The sequence below is a fragment of the Anser brachyrhynchus genome, assembly GCF_964034855.1.
Source record: "Anser brachyrhynchus genome assembly, chromosome: 15".
Taxonomy (NCBI): Eukaryota; Metazoa; Chordata; class Aves; order Anseriformes; family Anatidae; genus Anser; species Anser brachyrhynchus.
In genome coordinates, this window is record NC_137733.1 from 7,976,190 (window position 1) to 7,994,715 (window position 18,526).

Here is an 18,526-nt window from a genome sequence, read left to right on the forward strand (position 1 = left end):
ACGAACTTCAAATTATATTGGAAATAATCTCAACAATATCAAAATGCTGCAATACTTCTACCAAGAACTCTCAATTTCCTTTACGTTGATATATTACAAACAGAATTCTCACACAGCCGATACAAAGAGTTACAAACACTTTTTTATTTTCTGCTGTGGAGAAATAAGTGATAAAATATCCAAAATAACGTTTATTATGAATAAGAGGACTCTCAAAAATGAGCTCAGTCATTTATGCTAATTGTCACTCCTAGTCCTTGTCTGTTCATTACATACTGGTAGCCTGGTAAATATCCTCTTCCACAGTTTCAACATTGAATCAAATTCCCTGTAATCAGGAGCACATGTTTTGGCAGAGATTTAACAAGATAAATGCACAGTGCTGTTATTGAGGCTATTCTGAAGTTTTATAAATTAATGCTTTCCTGATAGCTATAAAATGCAGAATATATATCCAGTAAGCACATGACTACATATCTGATCAGAGATGTGGCAATCACTTAAACCCCAAGTGTTTAATCATAGTGTTATAATGTGCTATATAGAGAACATAGGTTTATTTTTGGAAAGTGTTTTTTTTCAGGTGCACGGTGGCAGAAAATAGTTATTTGCTAGACACATGCTCTTATCAGTCATACTACAAGAGATCAAAAACTAGTAGGAATGCCATTGATGTATTCTCCCATAAGGAAAGATCTTAACAAGTGCTAAGATCAAAGTTTAATAGAAACGACAGAAGTTTTAGGTCACTTCTACAGGTAGCTTTTGCTCACTTTTCGTTTTAAAATTTCAAAAGACAAAGTTGAGCAAATATACAACCGCTCACCAGAGGAATTCTGTAGTATTCTGTGCTGTTCTGTAATTAAAGACAAACAACTCTGACCATGGATATTCTATGTCTATAATAAATAAGACATTTCTGCCTTTCCATGTCACATATCTCCAGTAACTTCCTAGTGTGAATAGATAACGAATAGCACATTCAGAAAAATAACTTGTACATTTTTCAAATAAATATACCGATAAACAAATTTTGCATACTGATGTCCAACATGACATATATGCATAACAATATATTGCAGAAATAAGTAAGCTCTCAAAGCTGTCTTTTGACAATCTAAAATTTCAAATCTTTTTAGAATCTTCCAATGATATTTTGCTTCATTTCTTCTTCTTGTTAAAAGGCCCACCCTTTAATCAGAAGTTCTTTGTTTTCCATCAATGCTGAGTAATTGATGAAGTCTATTAAAACCCACTCTGTTAACAGCACAACTTATTTTCTAAAATGCCACGCTAATGATGGAAATGATAAGGTGCAGAAGCACAATAAAGAACAAAATTTAGTACAAGTCACTGTAGTTAGGCCCTTATCCAAAGCCAACTGAGACCAATGTCTCACCCTCCACTCACTTAGGCAGGTTTTGGATAAAGCCCTGAACCTGCTATAAACTGGGAAGCTAGGTTTATTTCTTCCTATTAAGAAAACACGCCAAACGTCTATAATACACATGAATTCCACGTGCTTTCTTGGCATCTTTTTTTTTATAGTCAAGTACAGTCAAATTTTATCAAGAACTGTGAACTCTTGAGTAACAAAGTTTGATAGCAAGTTACCAGTAAATTAAAAGTAAACAGAATTCTTCCAAGATCTAAGCAAAAGAGTAAATACACCTTATATTTTAATGAAGTAGAATATTAAGTGACATTTAGTGATTTATATTGTGCAAAATATAAACTAAGATTTTCTAAATGATGAGTCATTTGGAAAAATCTCAGATCCAGGTTTACACTTCCAAGCAACATAGTCAATTGACTTCAAGATCATGCGCAACAGTATCAGAACAGAACTGGTGATGCAAGATGTTTCAGCTGATGGGTACCCAACTTGGAGTTGCTGCGTAGGTTTCTTCTGTGGGATTTTGGTTTTTTTGAGACAAAGGCATTGTCATAGCCTCGATATTTGTTTCTGCCCTACAAAGCAAGCCTTTAACAATTGTTCCATCTAAGGAATCACAATAAATGCCATGTACTATGCACCTAAGTTCTCCACCTTCCCAGGCAATGATAATCACAACTTCTCTCAAAGCTTTAGTATCTTACACAAACATATGCAAATGCAGTGTCTGCACTACCACATAGCACGTTATGCTACCCAACCATTCACAGTGAGACTGTAAAAGTGAAAACCTTAATAGAAGTGCAAGTTTTAAGATAACAGCTGGCAGAATGCTTTTATCTGTCAACCAAATTATTTCCCAGGTTTGCTCGTTACTTTGTTCTGCCCCATTAGCAAAAGTATGCTAATGAAGAAGGATTTAATTCAACAATTTCCTTGGAAAAGTAGAGATAGACATTGAAAACCTTCCAATATGTCAGCAGGTTGATAAACATAGCAACATGAGAAACAAAAAGGAGAAACGAGAGCTCCTCCAGTCATCACAGAACTGCAGCAGCATTACAGTAACAGAGGTGTGGTGGGATAGAGTACTTCTAAGAATTTCTGTTTTAGCACACTGGTATCTGGGTTTGGGAGCATGTAGGCAGTTACAGTACAATGGAAGAACAAGTGAGAGACAGAAATGCAATAGGGAATTAGCAAAAATAATCACACTTGTCAACATGCTAGCCTTCCAGACGCACTCGTGCACCTAAATCTGACTGATTGTTCAACACTTTTGAATAAGTTACTAACTCAGTACAACTTCAGTATTGCCAGCTTTTCTTTGCATTAGCTGAAGACTTATTTTTCATTATACCTGTATTTTTCAACTACCCACTAACAGTCCATATATAATTCAGAATTCTATAAAAATCATTGTTCAAAGTGAGAGGAATGTTAAAAATCCCCAGAAATCTTGTTCAAAGCTTAGTACACATGGCTGAAACACAGGAAAGAGGAAAAGTTTTCTAGCAGCATAATAATTATACTAATTATAAAAAATGCTCAAAATTATAATATTTTATAATCCTAATAATTATAAAAATAATCCACAAAGAGAAATACAAGTAGATTGATAGAGCACATCAAAGAGCTGTTTAAGGCTAGCCCTGCCATTCTGCTTATAGAATGGCTATAATTGGTCTGAAGATGAAAATCCATGAATCAAAAAACAGCATCGGATTTCAATGCTTCAGCTACAAGGCAGGCTAGAGTGCAAACTCTAAATTTAGACCCAGCAGAAGCAAAACCCACTAGGAACATATCCAATGACACACAGTCAAGGCTTTCTGCACCATTCAAAATATTTTTGAGCTACTAAGTAATCCATATCTGTCTGTCAGTCAAGTAACATTTCTGGTCGTTAATACTGCAGAACTGAAATAGAGTATTTACAACATGCATATTGAATAAGGCATTACTGGTCAGCATTGAATCGTTGTGCTCTGGTCAATGCAACCATTTTATTAACATGCTTTTACACTATTAAGAGCCACCAATCAAAATAACGCTATTTTGAGGATCGTTGTCATCCTATGTATGAACATGTATGAAGCTACTGCTGATTTCCATTAATTGATCTCTAATAAACTTATACTGAGATAAAATATTAAAATGTTCCATTCCAGTCAGAAAGTGTATTATTGAATTTCTGTTAGAACTTGTTACTTACCTGATAAACATGGAATGCATTAGCAGCTTTTCCACGCAGAAAGACAGAGGGAATCCAAACGTTAATAAGAGCACGATTTGATCTGAGGAGATGAGAGATAAACTTAAAATAGATAATCATGTTTACATATTAAAATTGCAAAGTAGCAACCTCCAGGTATTTAGATAATGATCAAGGTCATCAGCGAAGCAACTTAACATTTCAAATGGAATATCAGAAAATTTGTAGTTCTGCCTGAGCCTGTTATACTTATTATATCTAGAAGCATTCCCTAAAATTTACATAACTGGGGAAAAAATGAAGCAAATCACCTTTTCTTTTCCCAGTGTAAATTTGACAGCATTTGATTATGCACATGAAACAACAACTATTTATTTCAACAAGTTCAACACTGTGGTCCACAAACTCAACAAAAAAAAAAGAGTTCATCAAATAACAGAAGAGCGCTGGACAGTTATGGAGAAGCAATTTCCACCCTCTCTCTTTGTGATTTACTTCCAAATTTTTGCAATAGAAAAACACCAGCTATATTTTCACACCATCATCCTCAAAATCTAGATTCCTTAGTTGGACTAATAAAAGCAAAGCTTCAAATCACACCACTCCAAAGTGATCTGTGGTGACCTACTTTTTTTTTTTAATAGTACTATTTGTATGCATTGAGATGAGAAAAATGAGAAGGACCATCATGTTATCAGTATCATCTAGAATCTGCCAAAACCAAAGCAACAGGAAACAGTAACTTTTTGGTGCTGTGCTAGAATCCTAGGTTCTAGAACACTGGAAAACCGAGTTTTCTTCAAGAAAACGTCCATGAATCTGAATGCCTTGCATACAACATTATTAAAAACTATACTACAGCATGGACCATGCAGCTCTCCATGCTTTTTAACAATGGAACACCACATCTGAGAATTCATTTACTGGAAATAATATAGGGAAAGGAAATTATTCAATCTACTTGCTTCTTCTTCTTTCCCACAAAGACAACACGAAAGCAGAAATATGCATATTAGAAAACTTACATTTCGAAGTCTGACAAGCTCTGATCTTCAGATGTTTGACTCAAATCTCCAGGGACCTATATTTACAGAACAGAAACAATTCCCACACACTAGTTATTATGCTTTCTTAATGGAAAGCATATGATAAAAAAATTAAAATTTAAAATTCAAGTTATAAAAAGCCAAAAAAAATATTACTAAGAAACGATTAAAAAATTAAACTGTGTAACAGTAATATGAATGTGTCACCCTTGCAAGGTCTTCTGGTTAGAATTTGCTACAGTTTTGTGAAGAAACAAATCTGACTTTGTAAACTTTGTAAAAGGATATAATTTTGAAAGGTACAGAAATCCCAGAGCATCAATATTAGGGCTTTATAAACAAAGCATGCTAAAACAAAGTACCTTGTGTGTATGAAGAATTTATGGGAAAAGTTGAAGCACATAAAACCTAGTGAACACTTTCTTTTATACTGCACATTCTACTAAGAAGACACGTGATCATTTTATGTTAGCCGTGTTATCATAAAACATTAAATAGCTACAAAACTTCATAAAAAAGGCAATGATGAGCTAACACCTACAGAATTCCAAGAAGTAACAGTTTTAAGAAAATAAGATTGAAAGAACATTTGGAAATGAACCAACAAAAGCTTTTTTTTTCTTAACCTTTACTTTAAAGCCAGTTAAACATAAAAGGATGTGTTCTCACCATTAACTACTCTAAAGCACAAACCACAACTATGAAAAATTAGTGTGCTTTGCTGAAGAACAGCTGAAAGTTGTCAACTTCTAGGTAAGGTATCTACATTAGTCAATTATCAGTTCAATACATCTCTGTAATATGTTGTCTGCATATTACCGTTTTTCAGAATATCTGCCGAAGAAACATAAATATGCATTATTATTTATTGTAAAGCAATATAAAAATTCAAAGGGGACTAAGGAAAATCCCCTTCCCAAAGGTTTTGACAGACCAGCTCAACTCCCACCAATACTCAAGGCAAAACTGAATTTTGCTGTCCCAAGTTTCAAGAGATATGGCTCAGCAAAAACTGAGTCATTCCTACCAGAGAAGAGAAAAGAATAAAAACTGTGCACAGCTGAGACAGCTCCAGAGCGTATATATGGAGGCACAAGTCCTGAACAGGTCTGCTGCCCTCTTTTTGAGGAACGAGGCAGTGATTATGCTGGCAAGATCCAGTATCTCCCCTCTCTCAAGTCCTAGCACCAGCTGTTACCTGCTCGCACTCCAGTCCATCCTCAAGCAGCAGCACACTGGTTGGCTTTCCAGGGCTTTTATACAGAGCTGACATTTTTCTATCTCACCTACAACCTGTACCCTATCTTTGCCTATATCTGAAATGGAAATCCTATCCACAGATATATGCAGTTATTTTCATTAACTTCAGTAAGAGTTTTGCATAAAGACCTCAAAAACAGCGTGGTCTTTGGAAATGAGAAAGAATGACATTAATAAGTTCCAGTGCTTGCACATCTACTTTGAAGCAGATTGTTACTTATGCTGAGATTGTAATTGATGTGTTGTTCATTGTAACACAAAGTACAGCGATGGAGACATATTGCATTAACGTATTTCCTCATTCCCTGCAAGCACATACTTTTTGCATTAATATTATACTCCATGTTTTTCAACTCCTACAGAAGTTCTGAAACCCCATAACTAAAAATTTGGAAAGATCATTGTGGATATTTCATATATCAATTACAGCCATTAAAATTGATTATTAGCATTAAAATGAAAGAAGTCAGTGAAGAATTATGGAAGCTATTTTTATGAGAATCTGTAAATTATATACTATTTTAATAATAAAATGTTAAGAATTTGGCTGATCATTTCAAACAAGTCAACGGGAGATCAAATATTCATATCCCACTGAATTTCTGACAGTTGCACACTTGACCAACTTTTAAAGTTCTAATTAAAGTTTAAGTAACAGATAGACTACCAGCACAGTTATGCTTAATAATATGCAATTAAAATGTATTAAATTCTTAGGATAATGCAAAAAGTCTTTCAAAAGCCTGTATTCAATGCACAGTTCTATTTTGGATAGTAGCAACTAATGAAGACTAGCATTTCACTAATCCAGTATCGCTTCTGTGGTAATTAAATAGAGTTGTCAGAATCATAAAACCTGATGATTTGTTAAAGCTACTTAAGTTTCAGGTTTCATAAATAGACACATATTTCAGGACTACAATACCTACTACAACAGTATTTCAATGATTAGGCTAGGTTCTAATCTCATACAATAAAATTTGTAAAAATATCTGACTAATTACCTGAAACGTGCTTGCTGATATATTTATATCACTACACTATAAGCTGACTGCGCCTAATAATTCTTTAAAAGAAATACTTAAATGGAAGAGAGAGTAGTGGCTTATACCATGGCTGCAAAAATTCCAAGGGTTTTCTGCCTTTGGCACAAACTCATCCTACAGATCAATTTAGGTAGTGTATTACAAATGTCATTTTTAAGAGTAGACCAAGCAAGTGGATGCCCACCTCTCAAGCACACTTCATGCAGGCAAGTATATACAACACTTCTCCCAAAATTCTCTCCATCCCCAGCAATTTTCAGGTCAGGGGACTTCTTGAGCAAGACATAGGTTAGCATATTTGGTAACCCCTAATGGATATTTCTTCTAAGTATTTGTCTAGTCTTTGTTAAAGAGCTCCACAGCTCTGCTGCTGTAGAAGACTGCCATGGAAAACGACTTCCTGCTTGTTTTGAACCTGCTTTTAACTGGGAGATGCCACACAGAGCTGATCTCCATCTTTCGCACACCATTTTGCAGTTCTCTACCATACTCTTCCCAAAGGAGATTCTTTTTCAAACTGAGGAAAGGCTGCCCAACCAGTCACATACAGAACACCACTCCACGCTTTTGATTATCCCTGTTGCTTTTTCCTGAACAGTCTAATTTTACTATATCCTTTTAAAGGTGAAGGGACTGCACAACATTCATAAGTAAAATAAAGCGGGAATTAATACAGGAACAAAGTAATTATACACAGTTAATGTCTATTAATAGGATATCTGGATACATAAGTAAAAACAAAATCTCTGAACAGGGACATACGGTCTAAAATCTCTGAGTAAGAAAGTACAGTCATAATACATGTGTGATTTATCATTTGTCATTTCTTGACACAATAATGAGATTGTTTGCACCTAAAAGGATGAAAATTATAGGTGAAATCCTGCTTCACTTGTGCACACGGAACTCTAATCAACCGCTTGACATAACTGTTATGATAAAATATGCATGATATAATAACCATGAATGCTTCCAGTATGAACAAAAAACTAAGGTGCAATACTGTGCAATCATATGAACAAAACCCATCAAAATACACCTTCCTGCTAAGACGGACAACTATTAGGAACTTTCTTTACTTTTGTTTCCCCTCTGTACATCTCCACATTTAAACCAAATCTTTTAACACAAAAAGCCAAAGAGAAGCAGTATCTGGTAGAAAACAAAAACTTTGATTTCTGGGGACTTGGGGGTGAGGGGAGGAGATAGTTGTTTTTTTGTTTTGTTTTGGTTTGTTTTTTTTTTTAATTTTCTCAAATAACCAGCTCATGAACACAAGCTACTATTTAGTATTTAGCTCAGGCTGCAAAAATAGGGATAAAACTAAAGGCGGAGAAAGAAGGCAGGTATAATAACCAGAAGAATTAGAACAACAGAAATAAGCCTTCATGGCCCTTTTAAAACTGACTGAGCATAACACCGAAAATTTCAGTGCCTCTAGGCACATTATAAAGTGTTTCTAGAACAGCGATGCTGACCTCTGTAGATTTATGGATATGGGTAACTTCTCATTTAGAAACCTACCAATTATTTTTTTATTATTTCAACCTTCCAAAGTAAAAAGCTCAGCAAAAACAAACAAACTTAAAAGCATCTGAGTACTGCAGACATTTTTATTGTCTGAATAATTTCAATACTACTATATAAATTAAATACTGCTAAAGAGAATGAAACAACACCAAAAATATCAAGTAAGGTATTCTTGACAGATGGTTTATTAGCTGTTACTTCTTATAAGGTAGTGCAGATTTTATTTCAACACAAGTAATGGTTTTGAGAACAGTATTTCTCAATGTAATAAACAAACGCTTACCGGCCCTCTCAAATCAATTAGTTCTTGTCTCATCTGGGACACAAGAGCTTCTTTAGCCATCAGAGCACGGTGCAGCCTCTCATTAAACTCAATCAATTCCCCATGCATTTCAGCCACCTGAAAAACATAGCCCAGAGATAACTGTTCTAAATTGAAAAAATACACTATATAATAATTTCTTACATGCATACCAACTTATATTTATTTCACAGCATTCTCCAAGTAGCACATAGTGCTGCTAATACAGCATTTTAAACAGAACATTAGTAACATAAAATAATTTTCAGTCATGCCTTGAAACATTTGTTTTGTTATTAAACTCAACACGAAAACATTACAACTTTAGATCTATATCTTATTTTACCCAATCAGAGGAGATCCCATGGTAACTGATTCTAATAAAACACCTCTTAACTTGTTCTCAGTTTAATTTTTGATGAGCAAAGAACTTGACAGGTACAAATCAATTAGAATATTTTGAATTGGGAATAATGTAAAATGCACAAACGAAATTCAACTTTGTCAATAATTCATGAGTAACATTCTGTAACTCTTACGTGGATTTAGAAGTCCACTCATCCCAGGCAAATCTGTGAGGGGTCAAAGGAGCATAAATAAACCGGCTTTGCTGTGACGCACGTCCTTGTGCATACGTAAAACATGGTGGCCTCAAGAATGGCCACTTTATACACAGTCTTGCTGTGTCTGTGCTCTCCATTTTTGATTAAAATGGTTAAAAAAGCACCAACTGAGGTAGTATGTATATGAAAGCAAACAGGGCTGGACGAATGATGTGCAAGAAAAGTACAACAATTTGCACAGCAAACTATGTTTAAGTTGATTTCTTGCTAAGAGATCTGAAAAACAATAAAACTCAAATCAAGGTTAAAGACAATACCGAGTTCTTGAATTTTTCTTACACACAAGCATAAACCAATGGGGTGCAGAACTCCAAAAGGTCAAGGGATCCAGAATAGCAAAGATCTATATTGCAGCAGTATCTGTTATCTTCAAAAGAGGGTGATGAGGAAACTATCTGGAACAGGGAAAGACATCTGTGTTCAGGAAGGTTTTGAGCTATTCCTTTCAGAACCTAGACTACAAAGTTGAATGAAAGTTTTAATTCTGATAGATGACCCATCAATACCTAATATACCTGGCAAGGGAGTTGTCTTGAACTGATAATGGCGCCTGTAGCCTTATAGCAAAGAAATTTGAGCCAAAAGGTGTCTGTAGAACTACTTTGAGGGGAAAAGAAAGATTCCATTCAGAAAATCCTGTTGTTAGACCTTTCCATGTGCAGTCTCCCTATATTCTCTAACGAAAGGGAATACTGATGTGGGCCATGATCATAGGTGCAGTGCCAGAAAAGCAGTCCTACGGCAGAACAAGAAAAGCTACACATAACAGGAGAGGTTAGATGAAAACATAATCAGTGACTGGTTGACCTCAGTAGTGGGCATAGCACACTACCGTAACAATACAGTTAAACATTCTATTTTTCAGGTTACAGCAACTCCTGAAACATCTCATACAGCCATCCAAAGCTGAGAGAATATAGAGGCAACGGGGTAACATTATTAGGAGCAGAGCTGAATAAGATGAGCCTCAATCTGCTACTTCAGCAATAGCACGGGGACTTGGGATTTTGCCAAATCTCTCAAAAGTTCATAGTTTTCCTTCTGGAGGCAGTTCACTCTGCTTCAGGCTTGCCTTTCCTTGAATTACTATTCTGCGTTCTCCCTCTTGCCCAGGAAATTTCCCCAAGATAAAGCAGTTTAATTCAATTTCTTTAATTTACTGCTTGCTTTTTACTTCAGTGCCTTGTTCCAGACAATCTGCATCCTTCACATGATAAAGAAACAGTGAAACAGCTTCAAGTTGACAAGCAATGAGATGACATCACTGATCAAATAACAAAAACGTACTAAGAATTATGCCAGAACCTCAAGTATTCTTCTGGAATTTATTTCTATATTAGAGAGAGTCCTTCAAATCCAGTAACTTCTTGTACAACTGGCTCTTTAAACCACAATTTATTTTAAGATAATAACAAGGTTATACCATTTCAGTTACATTTTATGTCATCACATCTTCCTTTATTCATTCCACACTGAACCCTAATCAACAATTTTCCCTACTGGGACTTCATTCATCTTCATAATTGTTTCTCTCCGTGACAATGTTTAATGCAGAAAATTAACGTACAAATTGGCTACGTTTCCCTTGGTCACAGGATCATTCAGATTTGGTCCTGGTCATACCAGAAAGCACGCTTAAAGAGCCCATATCCTTATCTCAAAGAAGGGAGCTTAATGCACAAAGCGTTTAGAAGACTTCACACTACTAGAACTCCAAAGACGTGTTGTCAAAAGAAAACCTAAATCTGCTCCTGCTCTCTAACAGCACTGCATCTATTGAGTCCAGCTATACCAGATTTAAGGACCGTCTCCAGAGAAATTACAGAGGCAAATCGCACTTTAATGTTCCACAGCAAAGGACTGAGCTGTTAACTTAAAACACTCTAGGTATGTTTCACTAAGCATATGAATAATATAATCACCCTTAGAAGTAGAAGCTTTTAGAGCACAGAAATTGCCTTTTAAGAACTTGCACCAAAACAACATTTATTTCTTTTTTAAGAGTCTTTTAATGGAACTCAGATTTTTTTTTTTTTAAATGCAACTTGCAGCTAAAATTCATTAAAATATCTGCAAGAACCACATTTGAATCAGTGGATTTGTGTCGAGTATTGGTAATTTTCCCCAGCCATCACTAAAAACAACAACAAAAAAACTTTTATTCAAATATGGTTTCAAAACAATATATTTCTGAAGAAAATCTAGACAAAATGGGAAGTGGTTTCACTTTCCTCCCAGTAGAAGCCAGGGTCTATATTTTCCATGAGAAAATGACTTTTATCAAAAACGAACAATCTTCATCACTTTTCCTCCCAAGAAAAATAAAGCCAAGTTCTTCAAAAAAACAGCATGTATCTTACTGAATATGAATAATTAACTTTTTCTACAAATGAAAAATAGTAAAATTCAAAACAGCTGCTAGCAGATAGTAGTCAATGCACACATGCATTCAAAAACATTCCCTGTTCGATAGTGTGGTAGCACTTCTAAGACTGTAGCAGTCTTCCACACTACTTGTGTGTAGCATTGAATTTTACCACTACTTTGTCCCACTCTGCTAGGATTAAAAGAAATTACTTGAGAAAAATTAACATCACACAAATTAGAAATCACACACCACACAATAATACATAAAGTCATAATAACCTGGTAGGAATTGTATCATTATCATTGGGTCAGAATCAAAAAAATTAAAATAAAAGTTTCTTCCAGGTCCAGCCTGAGGGATAATTCAGTCACAAACACTGAAGTCAGCATTCAAAGAAACACTTCAGTGTTGCGCTGAACTGCACTACAACCCAGGCAGAATTCTCTAGAACTCAGACAAATATATCTATATAGCTGTAAAATGCCTAGTCATTGCTTCCTTTTTAATTACTTCATTTCCACCTTGTATTCTTGACATTTGCATTCTTGGCAAGCAAGTTATTTCATTCAAGACAGACTGAAAGATCCATTTAAGAATAGGGTGGAATTTTTTTTTTTGTTATTTATTGTTGTTTGTTCACTAAAGCCACGTAAGTTAATCACAAGTCACGGTTCACCTGAAACAACAAGAAGAAAATAAACCACAACTTTCAATTCAAGATACATTGGGAACTGTGCACATGCAAAATGAACTACACATTAATGCTTGCAATATTTCAGTGTTTGTCAACTGTAGGCAGTACCTATAATATTTACCAGGACTAATTCTGACAAAAAGGAGCACTAACAAACACATCAAGCAGGAAAACAACATTGGCAAGACCTACGCATGCAAAGGGAAAAAGAAAGTAACCACAAAAAGTAAAATCATACACATAGGAAAATGAGTTTGGTAAGTGTTAATGTGAGATGAATTAAGTATTAATTAGAGGGATAAAATAATAGCATATCTGTAGCTGCTGCATCTTTGCATGTATCCTCACAGCAAAAGCCAAAGTCCAAGATGAAAGATACGAAATCTCTAAATACCCTTCTCATTGTGCCTAAATCCTTTTAGCTTCTCTTTTCACACCTGGAAGAAGGTTTAAGCACAGCTTCTGTGCTGAGATAGCTATTCTAAGGCAAGAGGACTTGAACCAAAATTCATTCTATTATCAGATATTAAAAATCATGGACTCAGAAAAGGTACTTTCACATACCACAAAACATTATCTAGTGTAAATCACACTGATTATTTAAATTGAAAAAAAAAAGTGAATGACTACCTCTGACCCAGCAGGCTTTATAATGGATAAGCTATATACTATCCTCCCATAACTTGCACAGAACCAACAAAAATCGCAAACGACTGGCTCAAGTTTAATATTTCCTGTTTCAGCTACGAAATGCAATTGTGGTTCTATACCTGATCCAAACCAGCTCGTCAGCCCAGCTGACCTGATGGGGTATAGATCCAGTATTGATTAATGGCTGTGGAACCACAAGAACATAACACAAATGGTTTGTTTATTGCTCATCACAATTTTCTTATTGTTATCACCCATATGCCATATTTGGGCTGCAACAACAATACTGTTATCATCATGTTGTGTGTCCCATCCCATTCTTCTCCGTCCCCCATCCAGGCTCAATTTTTGGACCCCAGTATTTCCTCCTAGGAGAGGGATGCTTAAATTCACGTCAGTCTGTCATTTCAATGTTCCACAGTTATTAAATTGCTGTCATTTATCCCCTTGCTAGGAACTCTCCTCCTAAGTTACACATCGTCCTTTTTCTTTTAAATCATGATGGATTACCATAGTGAGGTAACATTCAGCAGCTGCTGCCATACTTCAGCTGCACCTTGATGTCAGCTGTGTCCGAAGACTTTACAACAAAGAAATCTGGTAGAAATTGCACAATGCTGCTGCTCTTCACCGTCATTCATTTCCATCTACACTATGTGCGAGACTGTCAGGTTAGAAAAGTGATCCGAATGCAAGCACCTCAACAACATTTTTTAAGCTAAGCCAGTTTGCACCACAGACCTAGAAACTACTGTGCCATTACAACTGCGGGGTAGGTGCTGTGATATAGAAGGAGGATTTGAGCAATAGATGGCTGCATAATTGATAATTGCCACTAAAGATGCCATATAAACCACAGCATGTGTTTAACCTGAAGAACTTTGTCCATGTTTTCCCGAGTATGTGATTAGGTATAATAAAGGGTACTGCCTCTCCCTGAAAAGCTCAATAACAGCCTTGAAAACAGTAGCCTGTAACAGCTAAAATACAGGGGCTAAGATAAGAAATAACCATGGTTAACTGTAAATACCACACTATTTTTTCCTCGCAGAACAGACAGCTTAACACCATAATTATTTACTGTTATCTGAATAAGCAGGGAAACTGAAAAATAAGTTTATAAAGAAATTTAAAAGGTGACCAGTGTGCACATTAACAAGTGGATCACTGACAAAGTGCACAGCAACTCATGGGCACATCAGTCTTTGCCTCAAAAAGAACACCAGGACTACACTGCTAATGAGAGAGGTGCTGTACACATTGTTCAGAGAACTACACGTTGTATTTCTAGAGTTGCACAAAAAATCGCTCTTGCTAATACACTTCTAGCACGAGTGCATGTAGCAACTTTGCTTGTGTGCTGTGAACTCTTGTGGGCAAACAGCTTGTCCAGATCCTTCCGATTTTTTTTTTTTTTTTAATATTTGGACATGCATTATTACTGAGAAAATAAACATATACATAAATAAACAGATTTCACAATTCTTATGAAATAATACAAATTTTTGTAAAAACTAACAAAAAAGTCTACCCTTGTGTCAATACGTACTGGCCAGATGAAATTCCATCTCACAATATTCCAATAATGGTTTAACCAATAAAAGCTACATAAGGGTTTGATGCCATAAAAATGCACTGACCGATTTAATAATTTAGGACTGTCTGCTGTACTCATTTCAAACACAAGTAAACTAACATTTAATAGCAAGGCTGCATGCCATGCTAAGGTATTTAAATAATAAAACTAACAATTTCCAAAAGGTATCACTGTCCATGATGCACTGATCTATCCCATTTGCCTGCTGAATGGAAACTCACACTGCAGGCAAGTACACTAACAAAGTAGCTGCCAGTAACTAATACTGCTGGCCAACTTGCACTATTTATTCAATACTAACAAGAGACAGAGATTTTTAATTTTTCACAGAAGGTATTACTTTTTAGATCTCTCCTATAAGCAAAAACGTGCTATTATTTAATAGCTGTATTTATAGGCATTCTGCTCTAATATCAAGGGAAACAACCTACGTCTTTATACAGTTGTCAAAAATACAAAACTTATCTGCATTGATTTTCAAATAGGTTATGTAGCTAAATGAAATGGTGCTCAGATAATTTTAAACTAAGTTTTTAACATTTCAGAGTTTTTCTCTAACAAGAAAAAATTCTTTTTATTCTTCTCTTAAAATGTCATTAACAGGTAAGAACACATTCTGTTAAAACAGTGAAAGGTTCTAGGTTTACCAGTAGCTTGCAAAAAAGAAGTAAAAGAACAATTTATTTATTTATTTTTACAAACAAGAGTACAAGAAAAATTGGCAAGCAGTGAAATAGTTCTCTGTAGTCAGAGCTGTGGTGTTTTTTTAAGTAGATACATATATTACTATATCACTGTCACAGCCTTTCCACATAATCATATGGCGTTAAAGTGGTACATTGTGCAGACATTAGCAAAACTGCCGTATCAAAATTTCCCACTTTAGGATTTCAATTCTGGACACAGTCAAGAAATTCATAACAATATACTGTTATTTGCTAGGTGAAATTGAAAGACGATTCTACAAAGATGCTGACTCTTTCTGGCAAAGCTTTTAGTGATTTAAGGTATCTTCCCTGACCAGATGTCTTACAAGATGAGAAAGAAGTGTGTAACAAAAACAGACAAACAAAAAACTGTGTTCATGATGAAATGCAACAGTCATATTCCCATGTCTGAAAATCCTCTAATCTTCAAAAACATGGATTATACAATAACATACAATTGAAAAGTTTTTATTAAATGTAAATCTGAATTTTATAGACTGAATGGGTACCTCTGAGCTTCCATTTACTCACAGTGAGAGCAGCACAAAGAGCCTTAAAGAAAGTCACACAGATGCTTTTCACAAGATACTATCCTATTTCGGTACTCCATTACACAGAAGTTTGAAAGGTCAGACATTTGAAAGTGTTTAAAAGACTCACCTACCCAACTACAGGGATAAAAATCCATAATTTACCCTTTTGTGTAGCTGCTGAATCATAAAGAAAAAAATCCTTAAGATAGCTTAAAGTCTTCAGAGCTTTTTGAAATGAAATTGAAGATATTAAAGTTAAAACTCAATCAAGAGGGCAGTTTGAGCAAAAATAATCAGCAGCGTGGTTTTGAGGCCTCAGGATGCAACTGGCCAAATTACTTGTTCCATGAAAAAGAAAAGAAGGCTAGAAAATTGACCAGAACTCTGCAAAATGGTCAAACCTCGATTTAATATCCAAAATTACCCTTTGTAGATCCTGTTTCAAGTGTTAGAAACGATTCAACTACTCAGAAAAGCTGCATCTTTTTTCAGAAACGTAATCTTTTCATCAGAAGTCCAGAATATCTGATATTCGTAAATAAATTCTCAACTCTAATCTTCTACTGAGTGTACTTATTTGAATAAAGTGATTCACACCAAGTTCACATGAACAGCATACACACACCTTCCGTGTCAGAAAAACAGTTTCCCAACCTCACGTACCAAATGTTCAGAGACAAGTTTTTCAGGCACAACAATACAGCTATCACATAAAAAAATAATTCCGTAAGCTATAGGAAAAGGTTCAAAAGAATATTTTCAAGTTTGTTAAAAGGCAAACTGCAGAATTCTAGTGAACTTGACTTTAAAAACTCCCAGATAATTTATGTAGAAAAATTCTGATTCAGAAATGTTTCTTGTACTGGCTTCTAGAAGGAAACTCCTGGAAAGCTGGAAAGGATTGTGCTTTTTATTAAAAAAAAAAAAAAAAAAAGACATTTTGCTTTGCCTCCAGCATTCTTATAGAACAAATATTTCTGCACAGAGATGAGGGTTAGATATATCGTAATAGTTTCAGGATATTGGAAGCCTTTTAGTCCAATAGAGGAGCTAGCCTTCTCATTCCCTAGTCTGACAGGAATCGTCTATTCCAGGAAACAGAAAATTCAATGTAATTTATTGAGTCTTTAACAGAGCTCTCTTGTAATACTATTTAGTACATCATGAGCATATTCTACAACTTAAATTGATGGAATACGGGTTAAAGCCTATTTAGGTTTGTTTACTAGTTCATTACTGGACTACAAACATAGAAGACACAAAGAGAAGTAATAGAACCATTAGAAATAGCCTCTTACAGATAACAATCCCAACACAGGTCTACTTGTCAGGACGTGCAAACAGATATACCAGCTGCTTTAGGTTTTTGTTTGTTTTGCTTCATTTTAAATCCTTAGCAATATCAGGTCTGACATGAGAGCAAGTCTTTAGAAACTGTTTATTTTGAGCTTAGCTGCAACGCAAGCTTTGAAGAATTTGTCTCTCCCATGGTGTGTAAAACAGGAAAAATTCCACTGATGTTATTCTGAGAAACCTTGCATAAGCAGGACAAACCAAATGGAATGTATTTATAACTTACATTCAGCAAACAATGCAGGGCAAAGGCACAAAATGTAATGATTTTAAATACATCTCATTATTCATGGTTTGAAAGTTGTATAAATCCACCTAACATACTTTTCTTGATACAAAATAACCTTATAGTCCCAAAGCATATGACATTAGAAAATGAGTGCATGCGTGTATGTGTAATGCTAATGGTAGCCAAAGACCTAGCAACATCCCACAAGCTTTCAGTCAGGGTTTAGAAAACACTATGATAACTATATAGATAGTTCACTACTATGTCTGAAAGGAAATATTCCACACAACATATTTTACGTAGAACTTTTACAAAAACTTCTGTAATGCTGTTTTAAGCATAAGACCCAAAAAAATTCAAGTTTCTTTACTCCTTCAGAATTTTAAGCTGCAGGGTTTTGCTCGTTTGTTTGTTAAATCTACCTGGTTATATCAGATTTTCTAATCATATTTCATTAAATAAATAACTTTGAAATTTTTAACCTGTATTAAAAATATGGTAAGAAACTGAAATAATATATTAAGTTAAATAACTAAATATGTTATCATGAACAAAATTTTCCTAATTAATAGTCAAACCATTGTTTTAATCCTCTTCCCAGCTAATCATTTCTTCAAGAGAATTTCTACCAAGAAGCTCAAGGGGACCTTTGTCTTCAGTTGAAATAGTCTACTAGGCACAAACTAACAGTCTTAAAACTGCTTAAAGTCTGAACATTTTTCAGACCCAATTATAGCTGAATTGAACTGCCAGGAAACCTTTCAGTGGGGTTTCCATCCTGGTCCTCAATGTGGAACACCGTACAGGCTAACTTCGCTTCTCATCCTTCACTTGTGGAAAGAAAAAGGAGTGATGATTTTCGGCAAGTATGTCCGGATTTTAACAGAGGTTACATCTATTTTGAATACGTGAACATATTTTTACAGACTGGCAAGTGAGAGTTCCTCTTCTGGATGTGATCTGCACCAAGGTTTCCC

The 18,526-nt window shown here is 35.1% G+C and overlaps 1 protein-coding gene across 3 annotated transcripts in view; it reads right to left on the reverse strand.

Moving 5' to 3' along the window:
• Positions 1 to 18,526, reverse strand: part of SNX29 (sorting nexin 29) — a 138,790-nt gene that overhangs the window by 66,758 nt on the left and 53,506 nt on the right. For all 3 annotated transcript variants that reach the window (XR_013939797.1, XM_080557310.1, XM_080557311.1), the window contains exons 16-18: positions 8,777 to 8,893; positions 4,637 to 4,692; positions 3,612 to 3,693 (exon numbers count right to left, since the gene is read on the reverse strand). Coding sequence is in view for 2 of the 3 variants with exons in the window: in XM_080557310.1 (XP_080413436.1) it covers positions 3,612 to 3,693; positions 4,637 to 4,692; positions 8,777 to 8,893 (255 nt within the window). In the remaining variant the exon portion in view is untranslated. The remainder of the gene's footprint in view (positions 1 to 3,611; positions 3,694 to 4,636; positions 4,693 to 8,776; positions 8,894 to 18,526) is intronic.